Below are 14349 nucleotides of genomic sequence, written 5' to 3'. Positions count from 1 at the left end.
ACCAGTTTGGAGAAATCCTCATCATCTGCTAGTTTTGCTGCGCTTGGAACTTGTACGAGTTCGACTCAAGCGGTTCTTCAAACAAATTTGTCATTTTCACCATGACTAATATTTTTTTCCTTTTGACTTCTTGTGATTGTGAATGGTTGTTTGCGTATGTCTGCCCTGCGATGGGCTGGCTTGCTGCTTTGCAAAAACAAGCAAACATTGCAAACAAAGAAAAAAAAAACCAGAAATCAGGATGTAGGCAAAACGCTTCACAAAACACTGTGTGTGTGTGTGTGTGCGCATTTGTTAGCCCAGCTATCTCCTGGCCAACCTGGGTGATTGACTTGTGAAATGTTAATCAACGTGGCATTTGTGTGTGGGTTGTTCCTGCCTGGCTGACTTTATGAACTTGATGTTTGCTAACCGACACTTGCTGTCCTGGCGCACAGCCGTGCCACTGCTCGCGCCGTTGGCTCGCTGCCCTCCGTCTTCCTTCCAATGGAATGCTACCGACACCTCAGGAAGTGGCCGAGTGGTTTGGCCTCGCTGGTGGGCTTGACGGCCGCCGTGACCTTGGTGCTGCGCTGTGCCTTCTGGGCGGCGCCTCGTCCGCTAGCTGGCTGCCGTGCAGAGTCGCCGCTGTTGGGTGAGAGGCACATCAAAACCCCACCTGCTGTTGGAAGGCTCGTGTGCCACTGTTTGCTTTGCCCTGAGCAGTTGGGCCAAGGCCCGTCAATCTCTCCTTGTCGCCTCCCACTTTGGAGGAGATTGGAAAGAGGAGCGCGTCGGTGTTGCCGGGTGGACTCTACCGCCCCCCGGACTGCGAAGCTCAGCACCGTGTCGCCGTCGTGGTGCCGTACCGGAAGCGAGCGATGCACCTCCGCACTCTCCTGTGCCACCTGCACCCTTTCCTGCAGAGGCAGCAGATCCACTACAGGATCTACATCGTGGAGCAGGTGAGGAGAGCCTGCGCTCAAGTCCGACTGAGCTCAAAAACGAAAGCCGCTTTGCCCCGTCCCCAGCAAGGACTCCAATCGCCAGACTTGCAGGAGGGGTGCGAAGACGGCTGTGATTTGGGCTGTCTTTCAGTGGGGTGACGGCACCTTCAACAAAGGCAAACTGCTCAATGCTGGCGTCCGGGAAGTTCTCCGGGATGAAGACTGGAGCTGCATCATCATCCACGATGTGGACCTGTTGGCCGAGAACGACCGCAATCTGTACACCTGTGACAAGTGCAATCCCACACACCTGTCCGTGGCCATCGACAAGTTTCATTACAGGTAGGCGCCTTGAGTCTGCTGCGTGCAGTAATGCCCCGTTAGGTAGGCAAACCACCGGACAATCCAAGTCTGCTGCGTGGTCACCGCTTGCCTCTACGATGAGCGTTGGGGAAGGCTCAGGCACCGTCGTCTGTTCGCATCGTCCCCACAGATGCATCCCACGTGGCAGCCATTCCATGTCCGGAAGAACGTATGAGACATTTCCGAGACGCATCGGCGTCATACAGCTCAGCTGTTGTGCTGGCACACCCCTAAAGCTATAGGTCTGTTTTTCCCAAGCGTTTTCCCGCAGCGCTGCTGTGGTTTACAAGGATTACTGAAAGGGCCTTGGTCAAGGTACAACCTTCAAAGAGCTCTTGATGACTTCAAATTGGAGGCCCTAAAAGGAAAGGCAGTCAGGAGAGAAGTCAGCACATTTCCTCGGAGTGCGATGCCAATGTCAATAAGAGCGATCTGTAGTTGGTGTTTGTGTGTGTGTGCATGTTGAAAGGCTTGGCCCTCAGGTCACGAGTGGGTCGTGTCCCCGTCGCAGGCTTCCTTACCGGCACTATTTTGGTGGCGTTGTCGCAGTGACTCCAGACCAGTACAGGAAGATGAACGGCTTCTCCAACCAGTATTGGGGCTGGGGGAGAGAGGATGACGATTTGTGGCAAAGGTAAAATGATCTCATGGTCGCAGCGCCCACTGTTGGAACTTTAATATGGCAGGGGTTCTCCACCTTTCGGAAGCTTGGGCCCCCCCAAAGCTGGCAGTTGCCCCGCCCCCCTTCCCGGCCTCACCCCCACTACACCAGCTTGCAAAGAGATAAATTGGCTATCATTTTTGTCGGCCCACACTATTATTACTATTATTATTATTATTATTACTTTCTACATTTGTTTCCCTCCATCCGGTGGCCTTCTCGCCCCCAATCCCATACTAGGGGGACCCGCCCCACTGGTTGAGAACCACTGCACTACGGCAAGCTATTTGCGCTCTTTTTAAGTTTGTTTTATGTATGTATGCTTTTTTCCACTGCAGAGTGGCTCTGGCGGGCATGAAGGTGATGCGCCCCCCACTGGCCATTGCTCGTTACAAAATGATCAAGCATCACAGAGACAGAGGGAATGAGGAAAACCCGTATAAGTGAGTAGCCCTTGTCACGAAATATGCTGCTTATTTCATCGATTGACACAAAACTGATTTGAACTCTACAGCTTTGTACTGCGGAATAGAACTGCGCTGGCCTGGTACGTGGACGGCCTCAACTCTCTGACATACAAACTCCTCTCCAAAGAGCAGGAGTCTCTCTACACTCGCCTCGCCATCAACGTCGGAGAAAAGCCCCGCCCCTGGGTTCAGAAGGAAACGACAACAGACAAAACAGCCACTTCACGTGATTGACTGATGACTTGATTGTTAACACAGACGAGTAGAACCCACTCTGGTGCACAGGATCCTGCAATTTTGTTTTATTTTGATGAATATTCACCCTCAAAACAAACAAATAGTGAAGAGTACTTTGTTCCCATTGCAATAGAAATACAATTAAGTCGGGGAAAAAAGCAGGAATGAGCGTTTTAAAGATTACGTATCACAGTAATAAATTCTTCTGTTTCACATTTTACTCATTCAGTTGTGGTCTACATAAAGTGGAACTGCGATGCTTTTGTCTGAATTCCTCATTTTGATACCATCACAGGTCCCTCTTTTCTACTTGTTCAGAAGTGCGGCTCAGCGCAAGCTGTTTTGGTGCGGTATCTTTAAATGCAAATGAGATACTTCACACCGCAATTCCTCCAGGCTAAAAGATGTGTGCCTCCTTTTCCGGTCGACGTATTTGTAGTTTTTTGGTTGAAGTAGCGTTTACTTGTGTCACAAACTTATTGATTTCTTAAAAGATGTCAACGCAGAAGACTTATCCATATAACCATAGATAACATGTAACAAAACAAATCCCCTCACAATATTTATGAACACGTCTTGTAAACAAGCACTGCAGTCAAGTTAACCAGTAAGCTAATGCTAGCGTTATCGAGAAGCTAATGGGTGCATTTAACACAATATTGTGTTCCCCAAGAATAATGCAGCACCTTTGATGCAATTCATCTGATACAACCACTCAAAATACAACCACAAGAAGTAGAAACACAGTGCACAGCTCTAAAATCAGCAGTAAGATTGAGGCTAATGCTATGAAAATTAGTGCACAGACACACAAAATTATTAAAGTGAAATACAGTTTAATATTTTGTGTCATCTCAAGCTTACCGCTTTACTGTGGCCGTCTTTTCCATAGATAGAAGGAACTGAACCATCAACAAAACAAAGTCTTTTGGCGATTCCTTCTCTATGATAACGAAAAATTTCTGAAACACCGTTTCACGACTTTGCCCACAGACGTGGGAACACTGCTTGAAAAAATTTAATTTGACCGGGCACTTCTTTGAGGTGCTGATGCTGAGGCACAGTGCAATGAGTTGTGTGGATTGATGCATCCAACAATGGAACTTCAGTATCCTTGAGTTGTTTGGACTACAAAAGTCTCTCAGAGTAATAAAAATGGTGGACTTGCAAAACCGTTTGGCCACACCCTTACCTTGTTTGGTAGTCCCACCCCAACAGATGTGATGTAATAGATAAAAGTAGGTAATAGAAAACAGAAGAGAGTAAAAAATAGCCCCCAAACAGGTCATAAAAGTATCTCTGCAGCACCTGGAGGGATAAATTACACTTTTCTACAATCTTGAAGACTCCAAGTACACAATAAAATGAAAAGCTGAAAAAAAAGTGTATTTTCCATTATATGTCTCGTCCTTTGTCTTTGTGATGTCAGTCACAATGTGGAATGTGGCCCCTGTGTCAACCACAAGACTTCTCCTCTTGGATTTGCTGACAGTCTCCGTTCACCTGGCCCACCTTGAATGCAAACATGTGGTCAGTCTCACATCCCCACCAGATCTTCCTCTCACTCTCGTGACGCTGTCCTCCTTTGTGGACACAGTCCTGGAACTTCTTGGTGCGCTCATAGCTCGGCAGCTTTGTCTTGAAACTCAGCAAAGGTCAACTTTTCATCACTCTTGGACACATGAATGGAAAAGGGCTAAAAAGTATCTGGTATAGCGATCAGCAGATCATCACTTAACGTCTCTTCTGCATTCCTAAGTACGGTAATTGCCCTCTCTGGCCGTACGCCACAATACAATACAAATATCACACGGGGCTTCCACTTGCCAGCATAGTGATCTCTCAGAATCTGCTGCGCTTTCCTGCCATGATAGGCTGCGTCCCGCATCACAAGAGACAAGCTCTTGTTGTCCAACAGCTGGATTAACTCTGTATACGCCTTCTCATTTCTCTCGGCACCTTGCTCTGCACCCTCTTCATCCTCGTCTGGCTCATGGAAGATGGTTGTTGTGAGGCAGAATGTTGAGTCTTTTCTCGCGAGGAGTGCATCCAGACTTACAGCAGTCCGACTACACTAAAGATCTGTCACACCCCTCGTTCTTTTTATTTGGAATGCCCTACCCACAATGTGAGACTAGCCCCTGACAGGTGGGGGGGAAAGCATGGCTTGGTCTCATGAGAAACAAAAAGAGCGCAAGGACAAAATGCTATGTGAAACAAGTACTCACAGACAAGACGTCATGAGAAACAAAGAGAGTGCAAGGACAAAATGCTATGTGAAACAAGTAGTCACAGACAAGACGCCATGAGAAAGGAGTGCAAGGACAAAATGCCATGTGCAGACATCAACGAAATGGATTGAGCTATCAGCAACTTTCTTGGATTCCCAGAGGTGTAGAAGGTCAGGAAACTCCAGACAGCATCGTTTGACTTGTTGTGGACTGGTGGACGTCTGCAAGGCGAAACAGCAAGCATTCTGCGCAATAATTTTATTAATAAGTACTCATTAGGGAACGCATGATAACATATATATACAATTTATCTAACAATTGTCTTCGGTCCAAGCAAACATAGGTGTACGAGGAACTTGGTTTCCCACAACTCATAATTCCTCTCATCCGCATCAAAATACAAACAGTTCCAATCGGCTTCCATTTGCTTTTGTGGGCTCATAGGTCATCATAAAGAGCTGGAATACCGTGGAATGGTGTCAGTGTGAGGGTACATTCAAGATCAGGAGCAGACATTTTGTATCAGTGTCACAGCCTGGCTTTGGAATCGTCGGTAAGGGGAAGGGAATGCTCATCAGGATAGGATGTTCTTTTGTCAAGAGCCAGCAAGTTGGCATCACAAGGGCGGATGGACGGCAGAGTGCAAGTCGGCCGTTTCGTCTTACAAAACACTCGGCCGCGTCGTCCATGAAGCCCAGTGTCTCTGCTTGCCCTGGAAGGTCTTGCCGAGGGCGCTGCGGAGCCCGTATGAGGGCAGCACCGTCTCGCTGTTGGACTGGAAATGAGCTAAGATGCTCTGGAGATGAAGAAGAAGAAGAAGAAGGAGAAGTCACGGTCATATTGGAAACACCAGTGGTCCCGGTTGTGGGTGGAAGGGGTCTTCACCTTCAGAGCGCAGAAGATGCACGTGTCCACCATGCACTTGTGAGATGTCAGCCATCTGAAGATATCCAAATGCCACAGTACCTGAAGCACACAGAATGTCTCATCATTTGCAGCAGCCAATAACAATGCCTGTTTCACGTGGTGGTTTGCAGTCCCTCCGTGAACTGTGCCCAGACTGTTTGTGTCCGACAACAAACACGTTGCCATCTCTCATCCTCATGCTGGACGTGACAAGCTGAGATTCACTCTTTTGTCTTTCTCTTCTCTTTAAAAGTGATGCCGCTCTCAAAAGGTGATACAACACCACCATCTACAGGGATCTGTCTGTCATTACAGTGGTTTGCAAACAAACGCAGGCTGTGCGAGATGTCTGCGCGAGCCTGTTGAAAACGTTACTTTAAGTCACGACACGTCAATGGCGGTGAAATGACTATTACGTTTTCTGTGCGTGTGTGTGTGTGCGTGCATACCTGAAGGTCTGTCCCGGCTCGTTGCTCAGTCTTATACTGGCCACAATGGAGATCGTGGTGTGAGTGGTCAGCACACCCGTACCACTCACGCCGCTGCCACCTCCTCTGGGCTTCGCCACGGCGCCCATCCCAAATTAGTTGCTCTTCCAGGACATGACAGAATGCACGCGTTTTACTCAATTCTGAACGGCACCCGTGACCCGACTATCGGAAATTACAGACTTGTGAGAAACCCCCAGGACAAGAACATCATTTACGTCTCGTTGCGAGTGTTCAGGGGTTGACAATGATACTGGTGGGGGACATCAAAAAGATGGGAAGGATTGTAATGGTGAAGATACAACTTGTTGTTGTCGGTCTACAACTGGACATAAAAAGTGGGGGTCGTCTTACGTTCGGGGTCTAGACATTATACCCATTCACATTATACGCCAGAAATCTTTATTGTGAATGCTGAACTTATTATACGCCAGATATCTTTAAAGCGAATGCTGAACTTAACTCCCCAGGCCAAAACGAACCGCTGTCACAAAGAGGACAAATACAAATAACTGTTAGAAAGGTTCCTATGTTGATGTTAAAATGTTGGGAATTAAGGTCTCGCGTGAGTTCCCTCAGCTTATCGTGATTGTTGGAGCTTGTGCGCAGCAGTAAGTTAAAACTTGCTGGTATCGACTGAGTATGTTGCTGTGATCGTGTGTGTCTTTGACACAAAATGAGTACCTATATACATTTTATTGTTACTACTGTCTACTGTTGTGCCGTTTGTCTAATCACGGTTTGTTTTGTGTGTGCGCCGTTTGATTGATAGCTTTGGGCCGCTCCTTTAAGTTTGCCTCGCATCGTACGAGTAGCCGTTACGCAGCGGAATGGCAAGTAACAGTCGCCAGCAAATGTATTTTGTTGTCTCGATCGATGACTTATGTTTGGTGTGTTGCTGAGAGTATTTCATTTATGGTTATCTATTATAGCGGAACCGTTACGCGCAGTTAGTTATGTAATGTGTGCTGTCTACTAGTGTTGTGTGACGTCAGAAGTTGAGCGTTGACTTACGTACTGTATTTCTGTCTCTTGCAGAACCCCCCCCCACACACACACACCCTTCACACGGTTCATACAATAATCACACACACAAGAATCACATTCACACACCCAAAGACTCACCCATGTATACTACACACACCTGCTCTCACATCCTTACGACCAAACATGTGCCTATACCCTTGCCAGTTATCCTGTATGCCCCTATGAGCCACAGTGCCTGTTACTTTTATGCCAATAATTCAGTAAAACACTCAAAAGTGAACCACGTCTTCTCTCCTGTGTTCTGACCGACACCCGGGGGTGAAAAGAGCATAACCATCCGAGCCAACCGCCTATACAGTGCTCAGGCTCCCCGACAATAGCGGTAGCAGTTTGCAATATTTTATTGCAAAGTTATTTCTTTATTCAGATTTGTTTCAAGACTAGTTACAGTTAGACTTCACTTTGATGGTTAATGCAGTTATTGCAATTTTGTTGTTTTATCACAGTAGGTTTATTTACATTTCAAAAACCAGAAGCCGTTCATTTACAAATGTGATTGCACTTTAGTTTACATATTAAAATGTTCAGATATTAAGATGTGATAGACAGGTTTTGCATGATTTGAATGAGGCGAAATAACATGCTTTTTCTCTCAAATATATTGTTATAATCATTTGTTTCAGATGTACTGTAATTATTTTCTGTATTAGAAATTAAATTTGGTGTTCAAAAAATCTTTTTTCAAACTTGAGTTTTGAAAAAGAGGGGGCCGTCTTATAATCAGGGTCGTCTTATATTTGGGCCAATACAGTATATTTCCATCCATCCATCCATCCATCCATCCATCCATCCATCCATCCATCCATCCATCCATCCATCCATCCATCCATCCATCCATCCATCCATCCATCCATCCATCCATCCATCCATCCATCCATCCATCTTCTTCCGCTTATCCGGGGTCGGGACGTGGGGGCAGTAGCTTTAGGAGGGACTCCCAGACTTCCCTCTCCCCAGCCACTTCATCCAGCTCATCCCGGGGGATCCCGACGTTCCCAGGGCAACGAGAGACATAGTCTCTCCAGCGTTATCATTATGAATTTTATTTTTTGGTATTATGGATGTTTATTGTACGGAGAGCTGCATGCACAGCTACAGGTGGGTGGTGGCTTTTGTTCATACAGCCATGTGAGATGCTGCCAGTCGAGTTTCAGGGACTGAGAACTGGTGATTCCAGGCCAGGATGGCATCTGGAGGTACACCGAAGTCCAGCTGGCGATGGGTATGTCACCATGGACATTGTTATTTTTACTTTTTAACCATTGTGACACATTTTTTACAATGTGTCAAAAGGGGGAGGTAGAAAAAACAAAAACAAAAAAAAACAAAAACAAAGGGGGGAATTGTGAGATTTTAAGTGTTTTCAGATTTGATGGTTTTTAAGTCTTCAACATGCTGGACGGAGGAGAAGAAGCAGCTTGGCAGAAATGAAGTGAATGGGAGACAACATCATGAGATGGAGCCAAAGCCTGGTAACAAGTGTGAAGAGTTTTAAAATAGCTTATAATAAACTGTAGACCTTCACAAGATAGGATCAAATAGGTGGGAGAGTATTAAATGTAAAAAATTAGAACAATAACACACAGACTCCAAACAAATTGGGAACAGGTGGATTATGAACGTTAAAGTTTGAATAACACATTATTCACGTGATTCATTTGCAGGATAAACAATGGAAGGGATTGATAAATTTTGATAAATTTAAGATGATTGCGGTAGTATTATGTCGAAAACAAATAGATTCAACAAGTTTTTTCCCTATAAAATGGTGCCGTTTGGGTTTGAAGTACATAGTCGCTTCAAAGGAGGAAAAGCATGATTTAAGACACGTGATTGATCAATGAGAAGGCTATCCCTTGTACCAGGGGGGTCAAACTCATTTGTTCACGGGCCACAGTGTAGTCATAGCTTCTTTCGGAGGACCGGTATGACTGTCATACCCAAATAAATGTGTGAGCACCTCATATTATATAGAGTAAAAGCTACAAAACAAACTGAACTCGCTTTCAAATCAGACAAATAAAAACTGTTCTAATATTGAAAAGTAAAATATTATTAAAAGTGAAGACAATTTGCAATTCGAGTAATGACACATGAATAAAAAGCACAATTTGTCTTCGCGGGCCGCATAAAATCATGTGGCGGGCTGCATCTGGCCCCCAGGCCTTGAGTTTGACACCTGTGCCTTATACAAAGGTAAAGTAGGATTAGAATTTGATAAAACAGATATGGACATCCACATATTCCATTAGAGTTTAAAGGACCCTTTTGCCATGGGTGACCCTACCAGGGGCAGGAAGCCCCAGACAACATGGCTCCTAGGATCATAGGGGCACGCAAGCCTCTCCACCACGATAAGGTGACGACTCACGGAGGGGTATTTTATTTCTATTTCTGTTTATTCTCAGAGTTTCTGAAGGTCATTTGTGGAGACCCTTCTGGCAATCCCTGGGCTGAGGAGCCTCAACTCTCGTACGTAATGTGACGCGGAGAGTGGACGGTTGCCCATGACTAATCTGGAGACCTTTGACATGATGTTCAAGGAAATAAATGACAAACAGGATGCAAGACTGAATGACAGAATGATTAAGCCTCGAAATGGTTAGTCAAAATTTTGGATGCTGTTGACCCCCCTCCTTCACTCTTGATAGTTTACAAATGGAACCTGCAGGGTTGCGTTTGATGTAATTGCTATACTGTCAAAGTTACTGACTTTTCAGTGATTCTTTGCTTGATTTACAAGAAAAACAAAGTCCTCAATTCAATTTTGTCCACATTATAATTCCACTCTTCATCAGTGTCACCGGTGTAGGTGCGTTGCATCTTTATCAGCTGTTGTATGAAGGCATGGCTCACCTGTCGGATTTGGCAGGCGAGTCAGGTGTAAGTACACGTCAGGTAAATCAAACAACCTAAATAATTTGTCCGTGATAAAAGAACCAGTAAACTAATCTATAAGTGAAGACAAAATGAACTTAGTACAATTACATAACCCGAATATGAGGTTATAGAAGTAACCACACTTCATACAGATCAATGGTTGTTTAAAACAAAGCATCACAACCTCTGTACATTCTTTATACAACTTACAGAATGGTTTTGGGTTTAATATTTCATATTTGAAGGATTTAATTTTGTTGTCTATTTTAGGTTATTCCACTGCCCTCATATCAGGTTACCGAAATAACCACACTTCACACGGTTCAATGAGTGTTAAAAACAAAGCAATACAACCTCTTTATTTATACAACTTACAGAATGGTTTGGGGTTTAATATTTCATATTTGATGGAATTAATCTTGTCGTCTATTTTAGGTTATTCTATAGACCTAAAACAGGCGTCTATGTATAGACCTAAAATAGACATCTAAAAATGGTCCACACATAGACTTAATATAGACGTCTACTTTAGGTCTACGCATACATAGACCTAATTTAGACATCTATTTTATGTCTACACATAGACCTAATATAGACGTCCATATCAGGTCACAGAAATAACCACACTTCACACCGATCAATGGTTGTTTAAAACAAAGCAACGCAACCTCTGTACATTATTCATAAAACCTACAGCTGGTTTAGGGTTTAATATCTCATATTTGATGGATTTAAATTTGTCGTGTTTCTATAGACCTAACATAGAGGTCCAAATAAGGTCGACACAGACCTAATATAGCTGTCTATTTTAGGACTATACCTAGACCTAATGTAGACGTCTATATCCGTTTACAGAAATAACCACACTTCACATGTACGGATCAATGGTCATTAAAAACAAAGCCAAACAACTTCTGTACATTATTTATACAACTTACAGCTGGTTGACAGTTTAAAATTTCAAAATATGATCATAGACCAGACGTCTAATAGATGTCTACGCCTGACAAGGCAAGGGTTGACTCAAGAAAAATAAAATCCGTCTATCTGCATTAGGGTGAAAACAAATCCATGTGCGAAAACTGCCACGTAAAACATTGGACTGACTCTGTTTGCTCAGAAGCAGCACCCTTGCTTTCAGTGTGAGGTGTGCTGCGTCGACGTGTTTAGATTGCTTGCTCGCTTGCCGTCTTCTTTCAAATGCCGTCATAAGACCCTGCTGCACGCCGCCTTGACTCAAAGCCGAGCTGACGAGGGAGGAGAAGCTCTCCTCTGGCGAGCCTTTCAAATAACGTCATAACGCCCCGTAACGCGGCTTGCCCCGGTGTGTATGAAAGGGCGACGGCAACTGTTGCGCACATGCAAGCGTCACCTTTGCTCTCTGGTGTGTTTCTGTACGCCTGGGCTTGTCCTCCTCGGCCTTATAAGCCGGCCCGTGCTGAGGTGCCCCTGCCCCGTATTTCCTCTCCACAGGCTCAGCTGCAGAGATCCGAATTCCGGCGCTGCTTCGGATCTCTGTTTCTGTACTTCAGCTCCTGCTTCAACTTTAGCTTCAACTGCTTTAGCTTCATCTTCTGCTCTGCTTCTGTACTTCAGCTCCTGTTTCAAATTTAGCTTCAGCTGCTTTTGCTTCAACTCCAGCTTCTGCTTCATCTTCTGCGTAAACCACTTTTGCTTCAACGTCAGCTTCTATTTAACTTCTGCTTCAACTTCAGCTCGCATGGCGCAGGCTGCTCGACTGGACATCATGAGCATCGCCGCACTTGTGACATTCGCACTGACGTTGGGCGCCAGGACGACGTTTTGTGAAGGTGCTGGATTCTGTCCACAACTTAGGGAGCGTGTTATCTGCGCCTCACGGCAAAAGCCTTTGCCAATCACCTGTTATCCAATTTACTCACTGCGTGCTCGTTAGATTTCTTCAGATTTAGGAAAATGCAAAGACACTGAAGCAGAAATTAGACTTACACAGATTGGTTGAGTTCAATCACAATTCTTGTTCAAAAAGCTCTGTTTTCAGGAAAGTACAATACAGCGCTGGGCCCTTCAAGAGCGGAAAGTCTCCATTCAGAAAAGGCAAAGTCCAAGGTTGTTAGATCAGTTTTATATTCAGTAGCACATTGTGGGCCGAGATTGATGGGTGATGAGTCTTCGGGGTGGGGCAAGTTCGAAGGAGAGTCTGCTTGCATGGGAGTGGTGCTGATTATGGGCGATTCGGTGTGGAGGTGGGGTTCTGTTGGTGTGTGTGTGTGGAGGGGGGGGGCTGTTGTCTTCCATCCCGTCTTTCGGCCTTGGCGATCATCTTTGGCCGAGTCTTTGGGTGGCTCCTTCTGGCACCTGCTGGTTTTATCTCCACGTGACCTTCCTGTGAACATTCTTCTCCAATCTTGGACATACACTGTTGTACCTCATTCTTATTCTTTTAATTTGGTCATTTTGTACGAAATTATGTTAGCTTTCGGCTGTGACATCATTAATCTATTGCTGTTCTTTTGATACATCATGTCTTTGCTTATTCTTACTTTAATCATGCTTCCAACCGTATCTTTTCTTTGTTAGGCAAACTATTTCCCTCTGTGCAGAGCGTTCAGTAGTAAACAAAAACTGGCATCTAGCATTAGTCAAAACATAAGATACAATCAAGTACTGAACGGTCAAGACGACTCTGGTCGTGTCCATGATTCAGAGAAAAAACATCAGGCATGCATTACACAGTTCCTTAAGGGTCATTAAGCTATTTAGGCAATATATATCTGTCACGTCTCGTCCCCAACTGCTCCACTATGTGTCTGTTGTCTTGGTTTCTGTCTGTGTGCTCGCCCCTCCCCTCCTGTGTGCGCATGATCAGTGTGATTATTCTCACCTGCCTCTCGTTACCTGTCATGTGTATATAAGTCCTGTCTGCTCCTCACTCCCTGTCGGATCATTGTTATGTGTCAACGTCATGATGTCGTTTTGGTTCCAGTTGCTGTCATTGGTAATGTCACCCGGTCATTTTGTTTCACGTCTTTTTCGGTCAGTCTTGTTGTTAGGTTTTGTTAATGAGCCATGTCGGTTGCCGAGTCTGTTAGTTTGCCTTTTTGAGTTCACCAATAAACCCTGGTCCAAGCTGCACTTGGTCGTCCTGCTCCATGCTCCACCCGACCGTGACAATATCAGAAGTCATTTGTTATTTCAAAGTGCTCAGAAATATATCAGATCATAAAGTGATAAAAACCTTTCTCATCACCATTTATGAAAAATGTCTAGTTATGTCTTCTTTATTGATTTGGTGTGTAGGTATAATTATATGCTTAAAATGTTTCTTTTATTTATTTAACATGTGAATATACTTGTCTGCTTATGTACTTTATTCAATGAGGTTTGAGCATATCTGTTTTTGTAGCTAGGCAGGACTTTTTGTATTTTGACCCCATTTCCTGCAAAGGTGAAGAATTAGTAGCTAATGAAGGGGGAAAAAATGTAAAATTTGAAAGCGGGCGTCCGAGGGTGGTTGTGTTCGGAGAGTCGCCCAACGCAGCCAGCACCGCCCACCGTACGTGCCCCCCCCCCATCAAAGCGGCGAGTGCGCGCACAGTTTTCGGTGCACTATGAGCAAAGTTTAAAAATGAAACCTTTACATGATACATATCATCGAACTTGGTTTATTTCTGTCCCAACAAGACTGAGTGAGCGTACCAATAAATAGTTTATGGTCGAATTGTAAGTTTTCTTAAAGCTTCCAGTGTGTGACTTGTTGAAAGTGGACGCTATCTATCGCGTGTAGAATTGTAACAAAAATATCCCCAGCAAGTTGGCGCCACGCTCAACGGACTGCGTGACTGCCAGGTATTGCGTTTGTAAGGCGTTACTACCGAGCGACCACGCGAGGGCGCCGTCGTCTTGCACTGATGTGTCAGACTAACGGCCAAACGTGTCCTCTGGCATTTCGTGCGGTCCCGGATGGGAGGCGTTCAGCTCCCGCTGCTACAAGAAGATGCTGGAGCCCAACGGTTGGCTGGGGGCTCGTTTCCGCTGCGTCCTGGAGGGCGGCGACCTGGTCTCCTTCAACTCCTCAGCCGAGGAAGACTTTGTGAAGGGCAAAATGGGGGCCCGCTCGTTCTGGATAGGACTCTCCAACCTGGTGAGTTTTAAGCGTGAGCG

General features: G+C 45.1%; 1 protein-coding gene and 1 long non-coding RNA gene across 5 annotated transcripts in view; one reads left to right on the top strand and one right to left on the bottom strand.

Moving 5' to 3' along the window:
• LOC148393576 (beta-1,4-galactosyltransferase 3-like) overlaps window positions 1-2874 on the top strand; it is a 28790-nt gene extending 25916 nt beyond the window's left edge. For 3 of the 4 annotated variants that reach the window (XM_088385930.1, XM_088385932.1, XM_088385933.1), the window contains 6 exons: window positions 438-634; window positions 706-944; window positions 1078-1268; window positions 1759-1923; window positions 2289-2393; window positions 2465-2874. In XM_088385930.1, the coding sequence (XP_088242056.1) occupies window positions 438-634; window positions 706-944; window positions 1078-1268; window positions 1759-1923; window positions 2289-2393; window positions 2465-2651 (1084 nt within the window). In that variant the 3' untranslated portion in view covers window positions 2652-2874. The remainder of the gene's footprint in view (window positions 1-437; window positions 635-705; window positions 945-1077; window positions 1269-1758; window positions 1924-2288; window positions 2394-2464) is intronic. The other variant, XM_088385931.1, reaches the window with a different exon arrangement.
• A 2329-nt stretch (window positions 2875-5203) lies between these two features.
• On the bottom strand, window positions 5204-7822 carry LOC148393575 (uncharacterized). Its single transcript, XR_015860484.1, has 3 exons — window positions 6241-7822; window positions 5771-5851; window positions 5204-5681 (listed from the first exon to the last, which is right to left on the bottom strand). It is a non-coding gene; the product is annotated as an uncharacterized LOC148393575 (long non-coding RNA).
• Window positions 7823-14349: the final 6527 nt, after the last annotated feature.

Source organism: Syngnathus floridae, chromosome 9, assembly GCF_059516105.1.
Source record: "Syngnathus floridae isolate MCC-2025c chromosome 9, RoL_Sflo_1.0, whole genome shotgun sequence".
NCBI classification, from domain to species: domain Eukaryota; kingdom Metazoa; phylum Chordata; class Actinopteri; order Syngnathiformes; family Syngnathidae; genus Syngnathus; species Syngnathus floridae.
This window is presented reverse-complemented; position numbering and strand designations above follow the sequence as displayed.